Source organism: Neophocaena asiaeorientalis, unplaced genomic scaffold (genome assembly GCF_003031525.2).
Source record: "Neophocaena asiaeorientalis asiaeorientalis breed wild unplaced genomic scaffold, Neophocaena_asiaeorientalis_V1.1 scaffold500, whole genome shotgun sequence".
NCBI lineage: Eukaryota > Metazoa > Chordata > Mammalia > Artiodactyla > Phocoenidae > Neophocaena > Neophocaena asiaeorientalis.
The window spans coordinates 46163-65739 of record NW_020171810.1 but is presented as its reverse complement, the minus strand read 5'-3'; the positions used below and the strand labels follow the sequence as shown (position 1 = coordinate 65739).

Sequence of the window (19577 nt, the reverse complement as noted above, 5' to 3'; positions counted from 1 at the left end):
AGCCCCGCCCCTCCCTTCACGAGCCCCGCCCCGTATCTTCACTCAGCCCCGCCTCTCCTGCTCCTCACCCCGCCCCTTCCTTGTCGTCACTCGGCTCCTCCTCTCACACGCGAGTCCCGCCCCTCTCTTCTGGATTAGCTGTGTGTCCTCGCTCAGCCCTCGCTCCTTGCGGGGGTTACCATAGCTACGTTGCACACCGCATCTCGGTCTCCGTAGTCGGTCCTCGCTGGCCGCAGGGAAGAGCCGGCACCATGAGTCACGTAGTGACCATCGAAGAGTCCCAGGCCAAGCCGCCGGTGTCTCAAACCCGGTGCGGAGGGAGGTCGGGGGCCTGGGGCAAAGTCTCTGCCAATCGAACATATGATTTCCTATACGGTAAGGGCGGTTCCAGACCTCCCTCCTGAGTTGCCGACTCCTGGGCCAGGTGGGCTTTGAGACGGTGGGACCTGGCCAGGGGCGCGGCGGACAAAAGACGAGCCTCAGGACGGATCCTTTGCCCGCGGTCCTCTTCTGTTGGGTGGGGGCAGCTCCAAGTCCCCGAGGTGGTGGCGCTCTCGCGGGGGTGGGGAAGGTGTCTCGGAGACCACAGGTGCGCTCTGCATCTCAGAGCACTGAGCGGGAACACCTGACTCTTCTCCACCCTCTTTTTCTGATAATTTGCACAGCCTTAAGCAATCGTCCTGAATCCTGTTCCTGGCGTTCTGACTTGGAGATTCACTCAACACTCCCGCATGCAAACTGCATAAAATGCCCAAAGAGAATGACCTTCCTGCTCCCATTCCCTGGGCAACTCCAAATTTGGCATTCTAGGTAAAGAAGGGTCAGTTTATCTCATCTTTGTTTTCAGGTTTCTCTTTTTTTTTTTTTTGCGGTACGCGGGCCTCCCACTGCTGTGGCCTCTCCCGTTGAGGAGCACAGGCTCTGGACGCGCAGGCTCAGCGCCCACGGCTCATGGGACCAGCCGCTCCGCGGCATGCGGGATCCCCCCGGACCGGGGCACGAACCCGCGCCCCCTGCATCGGCAGGCGGACCCCCAACCACTGCGCCACCAGGGAAGCCCCAGGTTTCTCTTTTTATTTAAGCTTTTTCTTATCCATCAAAGTGTTGCTTATAAACTAGGTCCACTAGGGCCTTTGGGCCAGTAAAAGCCCCAGTTTATTTTAATGACCTGATTGTTCATTTATGTTCTGTCTCTTCTACTGGACCATAAGTTCCCTGAGCTCTTTAAGTTCTTGTTCTATACATTTTTGTAGCCTTCTCAGCACTTATTCCAGTGCTGGTACATATGTTAGGTGCTATGTAATTTATTATGAATTATTGAATTGAATTTACTACTACAATAATTATAATCAGTAAAGCATGATTTTTTCCAGTTTTGCCCTGTCACCCTACTTTTAACCACGTGGTATCTCCTCTGGGAATCCCAGGGTCTCCTTTGGATGGGATTCTTTAGGGTAGCCATTTCCTGGTGTTGGGAATATGTAATGATTGCTTACATTTGTATAGTACTTTACAGTTAACACCATTCTTTTATAAATCTTACCTCATTTACATACCATTTTGCATTTAACTTGACTTTAATCCTTTGTATCTCTCAAGTGCCTCACTCGAAGTGCCCACAATACTTTGTCACTTCCCTGAATCTACATTTGTTGATGGATTAGTAGCTACACTAATGCCCTGCTAATTAAAGTCTTTTAAATATGATATATTTTTCCCAGCTTCCAAAAATATTTTATAATATTTCCTGGGTTTATCAAGAGCTCTTTCCTCCTTTCTTTCCCCCCAGAATCTGCAATTTATTATAGTTTTCCCAAAAAGTAATCATCATATTTTGGGGTTTGAAACACTTCCTCATCGTCACCATTACTTGGTTGTGACAACTTCCTGTGCTTAGAATTATTTTTACAATACGGGTAAATTGGCTGAGGGGCTCTTTCATGATTTCCATGGAAAAATTTCCCCCATTAAATTCATGGGCTTTTGATAACATTAGGCCTGGGAGCTGAAAGGATTGGTGTTCGAATCAACTGCCAATCAATAAGTTGCCAACTTCTTTATTTTTTAATAAATTTTTTTGAAGTATGGTTGATTTACAATACTGTGTTAGTTTCAGGTATACAGCAAAGTAATTCAGTTATTTATATATATAGTTCAGATTATTTTCCATTGTAGGTTATTATATTTAATTTACAGTAAATCCTTGTTGCTTTTCTATTTTATGTGTAGTAGTTTGTATCTGTTAATCCCATACTCCTAACTTATCCCTCCCACCTCCCTTTCCCCTTTGGTAACCATAAGTTTATTCTCTATGTCTGTGAGTCTGTTTTGTATGTAGATTCATTTGTATTATTTTTCAGATTCCCCATATAAGTGATATTGTGTAATATTTGTCTTTGTCTGACTTACTTCGCCAAGTATAATATTCTCTAGGTTCATACATGTTGCTGCAAATGGCAATATTTCATTCTTTTTCTATGGATGAGTAATAGTCCATTGTGTGTGTGTGTGTGTGTATGTATATATATATATATATATATATATATATATATGTATATACCACATCTTCTAAAGCCAATCATCTGCTAATGGGCACTGGGTTGCTTCCATATTTTGGCTATTGTAAATACTGCTGCTATGAACATTGGGGTACAGGTATCTTTACAAATTAGAGTTTTCATTTTTTGCAGATATATACCCAGGAGTGGGATTAGTGGATCATATGTTAGCTCTAGTTTTTTTTAAGGAAACTCCATACTGTTTTCCATAGTGGCTGCATCAATTTATACATTCCCACCAACAGTGTAGGAGGGTTCCCTTTTTTCCACACCCTCTTAGGAATTTATTATTTATAGACTTTTTATGATAGCCATTTTGACCACTGTGTGGTGATACCTCATGGTGGTTTTGATTTGCATTTCTTTAATAATTAGTCACGTTGAGCAATTTCTCATACGCTTCTTGGCCATCTGTATGTCTTCTTTGGAAAATGTCTATTTAGGTCTTCTGCCCATTTTTTGATTGGGTATTTATTTATCTATCTTTATTTATTTATTGCCATGTTGGGTCTTTGTTGCTGCGTGCGGGCTTTCTCTCTTTGCAGCTAGCAGGGGCTACTCTTTGTTGCGGTGCGCAGGCTTCTCATTGCGTTGGCTTCTCTTGTTGCGGAACATGGGCTCTTTGCTTGCGGGCTTCAGTAGTTGCAGAATGTGGGCTCAGTAGCTGTGGCACATGGGCCCTAGAGTGCGCGGGCTTCAGTAGTTGCAGCACGTGGGCTGCAGTAGTTGTGGCACGCAGGCTTTAGGGCATGTGGGCTTCAGTGGCTGTGGCACATGGGCTTCGTAGTTGTGGCTCGTGGGCTCTAGAGTGCAGGCTCAGTAGTTGTGGCACACGGGCTTAGTTGCTCCACGGCATGTGGGCTCTTCCCTGGACCAGGGATCAAACCCGTGTCCCCTGCATTGGCAGGTGGATTCTTAACCGCTGCACCACCAGGGAAGTCCCTGTGTGTTTTTGATATTGAGTTGTGTGAGCTGTTTGTATATTTTGGTTATTAACCCTTTGTTGGTCACATTGTTTGCAAATATTTTCTCCCATTCCGTAGGTTTTTTCAGTTTGTTGATGGTTTGCTTTACTGTGCAAAATCTTTTAAGTTGGATTAGTGCCATTTGTTTATTTTTGCTTTTATTTCTTTTGCCTTGGGAGACTGATCTAAGAAAATATTGCTACAATTTATGTCAGAGGATGTTTTCCCTATGTTCTCTTCTAGGAGTTTTATGGTTTCATGTCTTATATTTAGGTCTTTAAATCATTTTGAGTTTATTTTTGTAAATGGTTTGAGGGAGTGTTCTAATTGCATTAATTTACATGTAGCTAGCTGTCCAACTTTCCCAGTACCACTTGTTGAAGAGACTGTCTTTCCTCCATTGTATATTCTTGCCTCCTTTGTTATAGATTAATTGACCATAGGTACATGGGTTTATTGCTGGGCTCTCTGCTCTGTTGATCTATATGTCTGTTTTTGTGCCAATACCATGCTGTTTTTATTACTATAGCTTTGTAGAATAGTTTGAAGTCTGGAAGGGTTATGTCTCCAGTTTTGTTCTTTTTCCTCAGGATTGCTTTGACAATTCTGGGTCTTTTGTTGTTCCATATAAATTTTAGGATTATTTGTTCTAGTTGTGTGAAAAATGTTATGGGTATTTTGATAGGGATTGTATTAAATCTGTAGATTGCTTTGGGTAGTATGGCCATTTTAACAATACTGATTGTTCGACTCCAAGAGCATGGAATATCTTTCCATTTCTTTGAATCATCTTCAGTTTCCTTTATCAATGTTTTATAGTTTCCAGCATACAGGTCTTTTACTTCTTGGTTAGGTTTATTCCTAGATACTTTTTTATTGATGCAATTTTAAATGGGATTTTTTTTAACTTTCTGATATTTAATTGTTAGTATAAAAAATGCAACAAATTTCTGTATATTAATCTTGTATCCTGCTACCTTGCTGAATTCATTTATTAGTTCTAATAGTTTTTGTATGGATACTTTAGTGTCTTCTATATAGAGTCGCATGCCATCTGCAAATAGTGACAGTTTTACTTCTTCCCTTCCAATTTGGATACTTTTTTATTTCTTTTTCTTGTCTCATTGCTATGGCTAGGGCTTTCAATACTATGTTGAATAGAGGTGGTGAGAGTGGACGTCCTTTTCTTGTTCTGAATTCAGTTAGAAGGCTTTCAGCTCTTCACCATTGACTTTTATGTTGGCTGTGGGTTTGTGGTTTATTATGTTCAGTTATGTTCCCTCTGTACCCACTTTGGTGAGAGTTTTTATCATGAATGGATGTTGAATTTGGTCAAATACTTTTTCTGTGTGTATTGAGATGGTCATATGGTTTTTGTCTTTCCTTCTGTTAATGTGGTGTATCACATTGGTTGATTTGTGTATGTTGAACCATCCTTGCTACCCTGGAATGAATCCAACTTAATCGTGGTGTACGATCCTTTTTATGTATTGTTGGATTTGGTTTGCTAATATTTTGTTGAGGATTTTTGTATCTATATTCATCAAAGATATTGGCCTGTAATTTTCTTTTTTGGTAGTGGCTTTGTCTGGTTTTGCTATCAGGGTGATGGTAGCTTCACAGAATGACTTTGGGAGTGTTCCCTCCTCTTAATTTTTTGGAATAGTTTGAGCAGGATAGGTATAAATTCTTCTTTGTAAGTTTGGCAAATTCCCGAGTGAAGTCATCCTGACCTGGACTTTTCTTTGGGGGGAGTTTTGTTTCATTTTGTTTTTTAAGTAGAGTTAACTTATAATGTGGAGGGAGTTTTTTTTTTTTTTTTAATTACAGATTCTATTTCACCTCAAAGATTGGTCTGTTCGAATTATCTGTTTCTTCTTGGCTCAGTTTTGGCAGGCTGTATGTTGCTAGAAACTTGTTCATTTCTTCTAGGTTGTCCAATTTGTTGGCATATAACTGTTCACAGTATTGTCTTATGAGTTTTTGTATTTACATGGTGTCAGTTGTTATTTCGCCTCTTTCATTTCTTATTTTATTTATTTGGGTCCTCTCTCTTTTCTTCTTGGTGAGCCTGGCTAGAGGTTTGTCAATTTTGTTCCTCTTTTAAAAACAAAAACAAAAAAACAGCACTTGGTTTTATTGATCTTTTCTATGATTATTTTATCTCTATCTTATTTCCTCGCTGATCTTTATTATTTCCTTCCTTCTTCTGACTTTGGGTTTTGTTTGTTCTTCTTTTTCTATTTTTTTTTCCCCCAATGTCAGCTGTTTTCCTGTGGGCTTTTCCAAAAGCAGACCTTGAGGTAAACGTTCATAGGATACTGCTTTATTAAGAAGTACAATCCAAAAGAAACCAGAGATGGGAAATGTGACTGAGACAGGGAATGTCAGAGAGAAAATAAAACCATGTGTTACCAAGGTGATTACCACAAAGTTTGTATCAAGTAAAAGTAAAACCATTTTTCTCAGAAGCAGTATGTGTTACTTTGCCTATCGATAATCCAGCCCTGGAGTGGAAGGAGAATTTACCTGCTGGCTTCTGTTTCTCTTTGGTTAAAACTTTGCTTTATGTATCCTCAGTAAAAGACATGTGAAGGTGATATGCATTTCCCATGGATTTTCACGTCTCCAGGTCACAGAGAAAAACTAAGGGGAAGGTGAGGGACACTTGGTGCAGACATGAGGTAAAGAGACACTGGGCTGTGCCTGCTGCTTGGACTGCAGCTTGGTTGAGCCAAAACAGAAATTGTTGCTCTGGTTAGTTGGTAGGAAACAAGTTGGCAAGAGCTCCAGACATCTGCAAATTATAAGTTTATGAAATCATGTAAATGAAGTGGCTGATCCAAACATACCAAAACCAGAACCAAACAAAACAGCACTTCTCTTCCCCACACTCTCCTGCCCTTTTGATTATTACCTCCCAGAGGGAAAACTTTCAATTCTTTTTAGCTCTTTCTTCTCGTATTTAGTAAAATATTCTTTTTCATCTTTTCTTTAAAAATTTTTTTTAATTAAAATTTTTAACCATTTAAAAAATTTAAGTAGAATTAATTTATTCTGTTGTGTTAGTTTCAGATGTACAACAAAGTGATTCAGATACATATATATATATATATATATATACACACACATATATACTTTTTCAGATTCTTTTCTTTTATAGGTTATTATAAGATATTGGATATAGTTTCCTGTGCAATACAGTAGGTCTTTTTTGTTTATCTGTTTTACGTATAGTAGTGCGTATATGTTAATCCCAAACTCCTAATTTATCTCTCCCCCCTCATTATCCCCTTTGGTAACCATAAGTTTTATATATATATATATATATACACATACATACATACACACACAGCATCTTCTTTATCCGTTCATCCGTTGATGTTCATTTAGGTTGCTTCCAGGTCTTGGCTATTGTAAATAGTGCTGCTATGAACTTTGGGGTGCATGTATCTTCAAATTAGAGTGTTCTCCAGATAAATGCCCAGGAGTGGGATTTAAGGATCATACGGTAACTCTATTTTTAGGTTTTAAAGAACCTCCATGCTGTTCTCCATAGTGGCTGCACCAATTTACATTCCCACCAACAGTGTAGGAGGGTTCCTTTTTCTCCACACTCTCTCCAGTATTTATTATTTGTAGACTTGTTAATGATGGCCATTCTGATGTGAGGTGATACCTCATTGTAGTTTTGATTTGCATTTCTCTAATAATTAGCGATATCGAACACCTTTTCATGTGCCTGTTGGGCATCTATATGCCTTCTTGGAGAAATATCTATTTAGGTATTCTGGTCACTTTTTATTGGGCTCTTTGTTTTTTTGGTATTATAGTAAATGAGCTGTTGGTGTATTTTGGAAATTAATTCCTTGTTGGTAGCATCATTTGCAAATATTTTTTCCCACTTTGTAGGTTGTCTTTTTGTTTTGTTTATGGTTTCCTTTGCTATGCAAAAGCTTTTAAGTTTTATTAGGTCCCATTTGTTTATTTTTGGTTTTGTTTCCATTACTCTAGGAGATGGATCCAAAAAAATTATTGCTATGATTTATGTCAGAGTCTTCTGCCTATGTTTTCCTCTAGGAGTTTTATAGTATCTGGTCTTACACTTAGGTCTTTAATCCATCTTGAGTTTATTTTTGTATATGGTGTTAGAGAATGTTCTAATTTCATTCTTTTACATGTAGCTGTCCAGTTTTCCCAGCACTACTTATTGAAGAGATTGTCTCTTCTCCATTGTATTTTCTTGCCTCCTTTGTCATAGATTAATTGCCTGTAGGTGTATGGGTTTATTTCTGGGCTCTCTATTCTGTTCCATTGATCTGTATGTCTGTTTTTGTGCCAGTACCATACTGTTTTGATTATTGTAGCTTTGTAGTATAGTGTGAAGTCAGAGAGTGTGATTCCTCCAGCTCTGTTCTTCTTTCTCAAGATTGTTTTGGCTATTTGGGGTCTTTTGTGTTTCCATCCAAATTAAAAAAATTATTTTTCTAGTTCTGTGAAAAATGCCATTGGTAATTTGATAGGGATTTCATTGAATCTGTAGATTGCCTTGGGTAGTATGGTCATTTTAACAATATGGATTCTTCCAATTCAAGAACATGGTTTTTCCATCTGTTTCCATCTGTTTCATTCTTTCCATCTGTTTGTGTCATCTTCAGTTTCTTTCATCAGTGTCTTATAGTTTTCAGAGTAGAGGTCTTTTGCCTCCTTAGGTAGGTTCATTTCTAGGTGTTTTATTCTTTTTGATATAATGTAAACAGGATTGTTTCCTTAATTTCTCTTTCTGATATTGCTTTGTTAGTGTATAGAAATGCAACCGTTTTCTGTACATTAATTTTGTATCTAGCAACTTTACCAAATTCACTGATGAGCTCTAGTAGTTTTCTGATAGCATCTTTAGGATTTTCTATGTATAGCATCATGTCATGTGCAAACAATGACAGTGTTACTTTTTTTTTTTTTTTTTTTGTGGTCCGCGGGCTTCTCACTGTTGTGCCCTCTCCTGCGGTGGAGCACAGGCTCCGGACGCACAGACTCAGCGGCCATGGCTCACGGGCCCAACCGCTCTGCGGCATGTGGGATCTTCCCGGACCGGGGCATGAGCCCGCGTCCCCTGCATCGGCAGGCGGACTCTCAACCACTGCGCCACCAGGGAAGCCCAGTTTTACTTATTTTTAATTTGGATTCCTTTTATTTATTTTTCTTCTCTGATTACTGTGGCTAGGACTTCCAAAACTGTTCAATAAAAGTGGTGACAGTGGACATCCTTGTCTTCTTCCTGATCTTAGAGGAAATACTTTCTGCTTTTCATCACTGAGTATGATATTAGCTGTGGGTTTGTCATATATGGCCTTTATTATGTTGAGGTTGGTTCCCTCTGTGTCCACTTTCTGAAGAGTTTTTTATCATAAATGGATGTTGAATTTTATCAAAAGCTTTTTCTGTACCTATTGAGATTTTCATATGGCTTTTATTCTTCAGTTTGTTAAGGGTGTATCCCGCTGATTGATTTGCGGATATTGAAAAATCCTGGCATCTCTGGGATAAATCCTACTTGATCATGGTGTATGATCCTTTTAATGTATTGTTGGAATCAGTTTGCTAGTATCTTTTGTTTTTTAATTTATTTATTTTATTCTTTTTATTTATTTATTTTTATTTTCATTGCTGCATGCAGGCTTTCTCTAGTTGAGGTGAGTGGGGGCTACTCTTCATTGCAGTGCTTGGGTTTCTCACTGTGGTGACTTCTCTTGTTGTGGAGCACGGGCTCTAGGCTCACAGGCTTCAGTAGTTGTGGCACGTGGGCTCAGTAGTTGTGGCTTGCGGGCTGTAGAGCGCAGGCTCAGTAGTTGTGGCGCATGGGCTTAGTTGCCCCATGGCATGTGGGATCTTCCTGGACCAGGGCTCAAACCCGTGTCCCCTACATTGGCAGGTGGACTCTCAACCACTGTGCCACCAGGGAAGCCCCTGAGATATTTTTAAACCTCTCCTTCTATTCTAAATGATAATCTTGCTGGGTAGAGTATCCTGGGTTGCAGTTTTTCCCGTTTCAGGACTTTGAATATACCGTGGCCCTCCCTTCTGGCCTGCAAAGTTTCTGTAGAGAAATCAGCTGATAGCCTTATGAGGTTTTCCTTGTAACTAACTCTTTGTTTTTTTGCTGCATTTAGAATTCTCTGTTTATCTTTAACTTTTGCTGTTTTAGTTATGATATGTCTTGGTGTGGGTCTGTTTGTGTTCATTTTGTTTGGGACCCTCTTTGCTTCCTGTACCTGGATATCTATTTCCTTATTTATGTTTGGGAACTTTTCAGCCATAATTTCTTCAAATATATTCTTGATCCCCTTCTCTCTCTCTCTCTCTTCTCCTTCTAGAACCCCTATTATGTGTAGGTTGGCATACTTCATATTATCCCATAGATCTTGTATGTTGCCTTTATTTTTTTCATTTGTCTTTCTGTCTGCTGTTCTGATTGAATAATTTCCATTATTCTATCTTCCAGATCACTTACTCATTCTTCTGTGTCATTTAGTCTGCTATTCATTGCTTCTAGATTGGTTTTTATCTCAGGAATTGAATTGTCTAATTTTGATTGGTTCATCTTTATAGTTTCTAGTTCCTTGTTACAGCGATCTGCATTTCTATTGATAATCTTTCTTAATTCCTTTAGCATTTTTATTACCTTCTTTTTGAACTCAAGGTCTAGTAGACTGGTGAGGTCTGTTTCATTATTTGTTCTTTCAGGGGATTTCTCTTGTTCTGTTGATTGGAAATAGTTCCTATGCTTTTTAATTTTACTTAACTTTCTCTGTCTATGAATTTAGGAGAAACAGCAATCTACTGTGGTCTTGAAGGGGTGTTTTTATGTGGGATTGACCCTGCAAAGACAGTATGTCTCCAGTATTTTTGGTGCAAGGGCTGATTTTGGTATGGATGCCAGCCACATTTTTCCTCAGGGTGTGCTGGTCGTTACCCCCTTGATAGGGGGTGTGCTTGGTGTTGTCATATCTAGAGCCTGTGCTGGATGTGAGGCAGCGCTTCCTCTCTGCTCCGTGGCTGTCACCGTACTTTTGGGGGTGGGGCCTGCTCCCCAGTTGTTGGAATAGATGGCCTGAGGATTGGGTTCGATCAAGCTCCGTAGCCCTTGAGTGTGCACCCTGCCCCAAGGGAGGTAAATCCTGAAGCAAATGAGGCCCATGTGGTCACAGAAGACCTGTACACCACCTGTGTGGGCATCCGTGGTTCCACTCAGAAGCAGTCTAAGTTCACGTCCCTTTCTCTGTGGTGTTCATCCCAGATCTAGTGCAGGGCTGTGGTGTGGAGTGGGTGGGGCTGGGGCATTTGCTAGGCTGGGGCTGGCGGTCAGGTTGTGGTTGCAGGAGTTGAGCTGGCTGCTTTGCTGCCTGAGATCTGGGCTGCCTCTGTGGCAGTCTTTTCCCAGGACCGTTATTCCCCAGACGTAGTGCTAAGCTGTGGTGTGGAGTGGGCGGAGCCTGGGCTCTCTTGCTGGCAAATGAACTGCTGCATACCCCTGCCCAGGGCCTGCCCGAGATTCAGTACTTAGCCCCTTCACACTCTTGTGGTGCCACCAGGTACACACGCTGACAATTTCTGCCCAGCTAGACCCACTGCCCCTGTGCGTGCACTTATAATGGGCTCTGCAGGGCCCCCCAACCCCGATAACCTCCCAGGCCCTCTGGTCTGTCTCTGCATAGCTAGGCCAGGTCTCTGCTCAGATCTCATGCCAAGCTGTGGTGTGGACTGAGTGGGGCTCGGGCATCCGCCCATTTGGATTGGGAAGTGCAGTGAGGTGGCAGCCACCAGTGCAAGGCTGTCTCATCCCTGATTGTTAGCAAGCCAGCACACGTGCAGTCCTATCGAGTAGAGTCTAGACTTCTTCAGTCTTTCTGTCTGTCTCAGTGAATTTCCCAGCAGGCAAGGGGACTTTAATCCTCTGTGCAGGAATCCCAGGAATTGGATGCCCAAACTGTGGCTTGATCTGCTCACTCCCCAGAGTGAAGGTCCACCCATGTGGACCTTTTCTTCCTTTCAGATCCCTCCCAGGGATGCAGGTCCTGATCTGGTACCTTTTTTTCCCATCATACCCAGTTACATGGAGATCTTTATTGCAGCTTTGGTTGTATAGCAGTTCTTCTGCCAGTTTCCAGTTCGTTTTCATTGAGAACTGTCCCACATGTAGATATATTTTTGATGTGTTTATGGGGGGAGATGAGCTCCATGTCCTCCTACTCCACCATTTTGATCACCTCAGTTGCTGACTTCTTGAAGCCTTGGTTTCCTTTTCTATAAAATGGAGGCCTAGTGCCGACCTCATTGGGTTTTTTGAGGATTAAACGGAATATTGCACATAAAGCACTTAATAACTGTCTAGGAGTAAGCAAGTAATGACCTGGTGACTGCTGTTACTTGGGCATCTCAGAGGCCTCTCCACTGCCATTTGAGCACTGTTTTAGGCTATGTTGTAGAATGTGTAGTCACAAATCATAGAGTATTGTGTCATTATCTTTTATAGATGTAAAAATGTTCCTGTAGATATCATGTCTTCACACTCCTTATGGAAATAAGAGGAGAATGGTTTATTATTTATTATTCAGACTTAGGAGAAATGTGGGTTAAATTAATTTCAGTTGACCAGCACAATTGCAACCACTGACCCAGTGATATCGAGTTGAGAAGTGATGGAAACTGGGCTGATTAGGAATGAAGAGACCACATTTTATGGCCTCAAATTATAGGCTACTGAATTTGAAGACAGAATGAATGCACCTGTTTAAACAGAAGAAAGACTATAGCTTCAACATCTCTGATATACTGGAAATAGTATAGGACAAAGTGAAATTTCTACATACTCTTATTTTAAATGATTTAAAAGAAATCACTGGGTCAGTGGTTGCAGTTGTGCTGTTCGTCTGCAACTGGGTAACTGAGGAGTCATTAGGTTCTGGAAATTGACTTACATCATCTAAATTCAAAAGAGATTTATTTCTAAATCACAATACCAATTTAATAATTTCTGTGGAGAAATATATGTCACCAAGATGTCTAGACTAGTTGGTCAGGGTATTTGTTTCTCAAGAGATGTCTACTTGATAAATCAAGTCTGTATCTGAAGGTTGCTTGTGAACTTAATGTCAAATTGTTTGATTTTAAGGGATAGTATAATCAGTCATGAATATTCTTTGTCACTTTAGAGATATATCTAACAAACCCATACTTATAGCAGCAGGGCAATCTTTTTTGAACTGGGAGAAATAACTTAGTCCCATCTTAAGAGGTGAATTCTAAAAATAGCTGATCTTCTTTATCTCTGATTAGAGAATGACGTTTTCTTACCCTGTCTACCAGTTATGGGTGATACACTGTTAAGAGTTTGTATCTCTCCTGTGAACTGAATATAGGAGATAGTGCCCAAAGTTATTGTTTCTTTCCCTCGGAAATGAGTGTTGTGTGTATATACATGGTCTTTCTTCTTGCAGTATTTCCAGGACTCTCCAGACCCAGAAGGTGGTTTGTTCGTAGGAGAGAAGAGAGCCTATTTAGGCTATGGTGCTTGAAAACATGTTCAGCCTTCTTTTTGCATTCTGATTCTATTAACTGACTTTGGAATACACAGAAAATAAATGCATCTCATAGACCCTCACTGGTGGTAGAGTAATAAGGCTATGAGCTTCTGCAGAGCTAGGCAATATCTAAGTTTTCTAATTTGTTTTCCAATTAAGAAATTATAGTTCTTTACTATTATTCTCTGCCTAGGAGTAGATATGTTCTATTCCTTATACTACCTTATTGTTTATTTCACAGATCCATTGTTTATCATGTCAAGTGAGAAAGACCACAACCAGGCAAATATTCAGGCCACCCTGATTCGAAGCAGACTGGTAGGTCTTACTCATCCACTAAGGTAGCCTAATGGACCTAACTGCGCTGATCAGATTGACTAATCACCAAATCTCCACTGGATTTTATATTCTGCAGAGATTACTTTGCCACGATTACCAGGGGACAAAGTATCTTAATACTTGTGGCCCAGTGTGAGGATTAACTAACTAATAGTGAATAAAGGTCCCATTATAACCTAAGTTATTTCAATGAGAAAAGTAATATATGCCTGTGTTGAAAGAGTTCAAATAGTACAAAAGCTTATATGGTATAAAGTAACTGCTACCCTTAGCCCTCTTCACATAATCATCCATTAGCATCAGTTTCTTGAGTACCCTTCTAGAGATAGTCTATGCATATACCAATAGCCGATGTCATATACACTGTTTTGTGCCTTTAAAAAGTTTGCAGTAGTAAAATACTTCAGAAAATCTGATGATATAATTTTGTCCTTTTTTCCCCTGCCTTCCTGTCCTAACATTAGAGAAGGGTTCCCAGGTATAGAACCATGTTCAGTAGCCTGTTTCATTATCCAAGATATTCTGTATATTGGAGCAAGGCAGATCCTGTTCCATCATTCATCAGTCGGGACTGGAAGGGACATGAGGAGAGACACAAAGAAGCCCTCCGGAAACTTGCTGTGTAAGTGTCAGGTAGCTTCAGCTGCTACTCATGTTTTTAATGAATGCATTTTTCTTCTTAAAAATTTTATTTATTCATTCTGTATTATTTTAAAATATACAGGCACTTCCCTGGTTGTCCAGTGGTTAAGACTTCGCCTTCCAATGCAGGGGGTGCAGGTTCAATCCCTGGTCAGGGAACTAAGATCCCACATGCTTTGTGGCTAAAAAACCAAAACATAAAACAGAAGCAATATTGTAACAAATTCAATAAAGACTTTAAAAATGGTCCACATCAAAAAAAAAAATCTTTAAAAAAAATGTACAGTTGTGATGTTATACCTAGACCAATTGAGCTCAAATTCTCTTTCTTAAGCCCTTTGACCAGAACAAGCCTGATTCAGGAGCAATGGTTATAGGTTTATTGGTTAGTAGATGTTCTCCAAAGGTTGGAGTGCATATGTATATTAAGTGATAACTTAATAGTAGAAGTGAATGCATTTGTTGTTTCTTTGATTCATCTTAGAAATTGCAAGTGTACTTTTCTGCTAGTATCCAAATACACTTTTTGGACACTTGCAGCCAAGGCACCTTCAGAGACAGATCTCTTGAATTGTTTATTCTTTTAAGGAATATTTACAAATTCATACCTAGTAAATTTCTTTTAAAATGCTACCTTACAGCCTAGACATAAAACTTCATTTTTTAAAGTTTTGTAATTCTCATGTGCTATTAACTAAAAGTGAGTAGTTTCGTATGTGAGATTTCATAAGTCTACTCATTTATTAGCTTTCAGTTCCACTTGTTGGCTCCTGGTTTCCTGGCTCAGGGAAAGTAACTATTCTAGTCTGAGATGTAGAACAGTAAGATGCATGTTATAGAAGACTTTGCTTTCAGTATGAGCTACCCTGTGTATTCCCTACTTTATAGACATATAAATATGAATTGGAAATTATATGTTAGACTTGAATAATGTTTTCCTGCTTCGTTTTAGAACTGACACTTCTTTTCCGATGCCTAAAGAAGTTTATGAAGATCCCGATGTTACTGGAAAGAATCGCTATAAATATTTTGAAAGGTAGAAAATAGTTACTGTGAATGTGAGCCCTAGTATTGTTAGAGACCACTTTGTAATAATGATAGCAGCTCTCATTTTTAAGTGCATGCAGTGTGCCAGGCATCACTTTATAAGTGCTTTACATATAATATCAATTTTCAGAACAGAAATATAGGATAAGATATATTATCCCCATTTTACCAGTAAGGAAGCTGAGACCAAGAGAGGAGAAGTAAATTGCTCAAGGTCACATAAATTAGCAAGTGGTAGAGTTGGGGTTCCAACTAAGTCTGCCTGGCATTAGAGGTACTAATTGCAAATAAGAATGTATATTTGAGAACAAAATGAAGTTATCAAATGAAGTGAGATAGAGCAAAGACACCATGACAGCCATAGTGCAGGGGAAAGTGTTAAAAGAGGGCAAATAGGTGAAATTTGCTATCTTTGTGTGAATGTTGCCAAAACCAACATGGTCAAAAGATTCATTTTGTTTCATTTGTGAGTAATACTCATGTGATAATCATACACTCAGATCAGATTAAAATAAGATGAGGATTTCCCTATAGGTCCTATCTGAGTTAGCAAAATAGTCTTGATGTTATATCTACATAAACTCATTTGAGAAAAGTAAACTTGTAGTCCACATTATGCTGATTTTTTCAGAGAAATGTTAAATTCTTAACATACTATACTCAATTCCTAGACTTTTGGGGGGAAACTTTTTAAAGTAAATCATTGGGAATTTCAGAATATCTCAGGGAACTTGAGAAGTTGCTGGGGACTAATGACCAGCTGAAGCCCATGTATAAGGCAGTTTCTCAGAGTATGGCTTGTTTCCCACCTTCAGAGAACACACTGGGATGTTTATTAAAAATGCAGATTCACTGGCTCCACCTTGTATCTACTGAATCTCGTGGGCTAGACCTGGGAATTTGAATTTTAAACAAGAATCTTCCCACTCCCCAGTGATTTTTGTGTATGCCAAAGTTTGAGAATTACTGATATATGAAGTATTCAAACTCACTGATTTCAAGGGACAAATATTAACAATGGAAGAAAGCTCAGAGAGCACACAATGCAAAAGTACCACACATTTGTGTTTTCCTTTCTCCCCCAGGCCTTTCCTTCCATTTTATCAACAGATGCCATTCAATGTTGTTTTTGCATCAACCAGGTAAGTAACCATTATTTTAAAACTTTTTTTCCGGTTTATTTTATTTATTATTTGCTTCCATATTTGTTTCCAGAGGATAGTTGACTAAATCAATACTTTAAACTTTGGATCACTAGCCATTAGAAGGTCTTCTAGTGGGTCATGAGCAGCATTTTAAAAAACAAAATAGAATAGAAAATAACCAAGAGCATCAGACATATTGAGGGTAGGTTTTTTTGTTTTTTTGTTTTTTTGGGTTTTTTTTTTGCGGTACGCAGGCCTCTCACTGTTGTGGCCTCTCCCGTTGCGGAGCACAGGCTCTGGACGCGCAGGCCCAGTGGCCATGGCTCACGGGCCCAGCCGCTCCGTGGCATGTGGGATCTTCCCAGACCGGGGCACGAACCCGTGTCCCCTGCATCAGCAGGCGGACTCTCAACCACTGCGCCACCAGGGAAGCCTGAGGGTAGTTGTTTTTTGCTTATAACTTTTGTTTTGAATAGATACGTACATTTGCTCATCTAATTTTTGCTATACACTTTCCCATGTCAATATAACTTAAAATTTCTATAGGAGAAAAAAATCCAAGGTATTCTTGAAATGAAATGGAAAAGAACCCTTTTTTAAGGTCTCAGATTTCTGGATAGAAAGTTAGATAGGGCTTAACTTTCAAACATGCATTTAAAGGATATGATTACTCTTAATGATATAGCATCTTATGAATAGGATATATGTTATCAAAGGTCTGTAATCCTCAATATAAGTGCCTAAGGATCTTGTTGTGATTTATGTCATAGAGTGTTCTGCCTATGTTTTCCTCTAAGAAACTATCAAACTCTTAGAGGAGAACATAGGCAGAACACTCTATGACATAAGTGCCAATTATGATCCCAGTTCCCCTCTAATTTTTTAAGACTGTATATGGATACCTTTGGCTCTTACATGGATGGAGGAAAGATCCTCTGCTGTCCTTCTAGACAGAGCAACTTTGTGTATTGTCACTTTACCTGGGGACAACTGCAGACTTGTTTTCTGTGAAATGCTTTGTATGAGCAAAAGAGAAGCTATAAGACAGGTATCTCCCTATAGATACCTTTGGTAATTCTTTAAAAGCAGACTCACTGGATCTCCTGCTTTGGAGGTCATAATCACATTAGGTCTAAAAATTGTTCAGTTGATTGTGGGGAGTTCTCAGGTCTACAGTGATGAACACTGGGCCCCTCCACTCCTTCCTAACTAATTTTGATGTAAGGGATAAAGATTTCCTTTGAGAGTTAAAGCACGACAATTGACATTCTAGAAAGTTTCTTTCTCTCTCAGAAGTTTTAAAGAATGAATCAGTAACCGTCTGTGAAGTCAACTCTGGAATTCTGGCAGTGTTGAGTTTCTGAGTGGTGAGGATAATTCTGACTTATGTTAGCAAGTATGGACTTGTCTGGGGACAGCTGGCCTTCTCCAGCCACACCCTTTCCATGGCTAGCTGTTGGAGCCTTTACTTTGGACTCTATGTAAGCATCTTGGTGAAGAGGATAAAAAGTAATATTTTTAAAATGTTCAATAGTGGTTTCCAGTTCCACATATAAGGTGCTTGGAAGTTGCTATTAACTGAAGATTTTAAAAACAGGCAAATACAGGGAGTAATAGCTACCCAGAACAGAGATTCATGGGTAGAAACTGCCCTGAGAACCATTCCTAGGTAGGAAAACCTGAACTATAATTGACAAGTTGCCGGAGATTCAGTGTGGAAAACTCTGAGAATGAAAAACTCCAGGAGGACCCAGTCATAGGGGCTCCCACAATTTTGTGATTTACCTCCAGGAACTCAACCAGGTTCTCACAGTAAATATTGGAGAAAAATTCCCCCATGCTTCTGGCAGGAGGAGGGAAAATGGAACCACTTTGAAATATGCTAGAGCACTCTGTTCTTAACAAGGCCAGCTGTCAGGAGAAACTAGTGAACCAGAGCCTAACCTGCTGGGGTATTATCAGAGCCTAACTGAGAGGGGAAGGAAATACCCAACTTCAGTCCCCTTTTGCCATCCTGCCCCACCTAAGGGGGAAGAAAAACTGAAAAACACTTATGAAGCTCATAGTCCAGATGCATAGGCTCACTGAAAGAAAGACCTAATATATGAAAATAGAATGCTTTCCCCTCCCCCCACACCTTACCACCAAATTACTAAAGACCTATTTACAGTTTTTCTTACTCAGTACATCATGTGTAGCTGTAAGAAAAAAAATTACAAGGCACACTGAAAGGCAAAACCACAATTTGAAGAGACAGCATAACCATCAGAACCAGACATGGCAGGGATGTTGGAATTATCAGAAAAGGAATTTAAAACAACTGTGATGAACATGCTAAGGGCTCTGATGAGTGAAGTAGACTTCAAGCAAGATCAAATAGGCAATGTAAGCAAAGAGATGGAAATTCTAAGGAAGAACTAAAAAAATAAAATGCTAGAGATCAAAAACACTGAAACAGAAATGAAGAATTCCTTTGATAGGCTTGTTAATAGACTGGACATAGCTGAGGAAAGAATTTGTGATCTAGAGGATATCCATACAAACTTCTAAAATTGAAAAGCAGAGAGAACAAAGACTGAGAAAAACAGAATATCCAAAACCTGTGGACAAATACAAAGGTATAGCATACGTATAATGGGAGTACCAGAAGAAGAAAGAAAGGAACAGAAGAAATATTTGAAACAATAATGACTGAAAATTTATCCAAATTAATGTCAGATATCAAACTACAGAGTCAGGAAGCTCAGAACATCAAGCAGAATAAATGTCAAAAAAGCTACACCAAGGCATATTATATTCAAACTAAAGAAAATCAGAGATAAAGAATAAATTCTGACAGAAGGCAGAGTACAAAATTACCTCACCTATAGAGGAGCAAAAATAAGAATTACATCTGACTTCTCAGAAACCATGCAAGCAAGAAGAGAGAGAAGTGAAATTTTAAAGTGTTGAGAGAAAAAAAATCAACCTAGAATTCTGTATCCTGCAAAATTATCCTTCAGAAATGAAAGCAAAATAAAGACCTTCTCAGACAAACAAAAATTGAGGGAATCTTGCCATTTGTTGCAAGAAATATTAGAAGTTCTTTAGAGAGAAGGGAAATAATATAGGTCAGAAACTTGGATCTACATAAAGAAAAGAAGGGCATCAAAGACAGAATAAATGAAGGTGAAATAAAAACTTTTATTTTTTAACAGTTTATTCAAAATAATAAGACCACCAGGGCAGAAATAGAGACACAGATTGAGAAAATGGATGTGTGGACACAGGGGGGAAGGGGAGGGTAGGATGAATTGGGAG

General features: G+C 39.4%; 1 protein-coding gene across 1 annotated transcript in view; it reads left to right on the top strand.

Moving 5' to 3' along the window:
* Nucleotides 1-194: 194 nt before the first annotated feature.
* Nucleotides 195-19577, top strand: part of CFAP91 (cilia and flagella associated protein 91) — a gene marked incomplete at its 3' end in the record, with an annotated part of 55168 nt that continues 35785 nt past the window's right edge. Inside the window, exons 1-5 of the mRNA XM_024764667.1 lie at nucleotides 195-375; nucleotides 13346-13422; nucleotides 13908-14065; nucleotides 15038-15121; nucleotides 16218-16274. Of these exons, the coding sequence (XP_024620435.1) occupies nucleotides 252-375; nucleotides 13346-13422; nucleotides 13908-14065; nucleotides 15038-15121; nucleotides 16218-16274 (500 nt within the window). The remainder of the gene's footprint in view (nucleotides 376-13345; nucleotides 13423-13907; nucleotides 14066-15037; nucleotides 15122-16217; nucleotides 16275-19577) is intronic.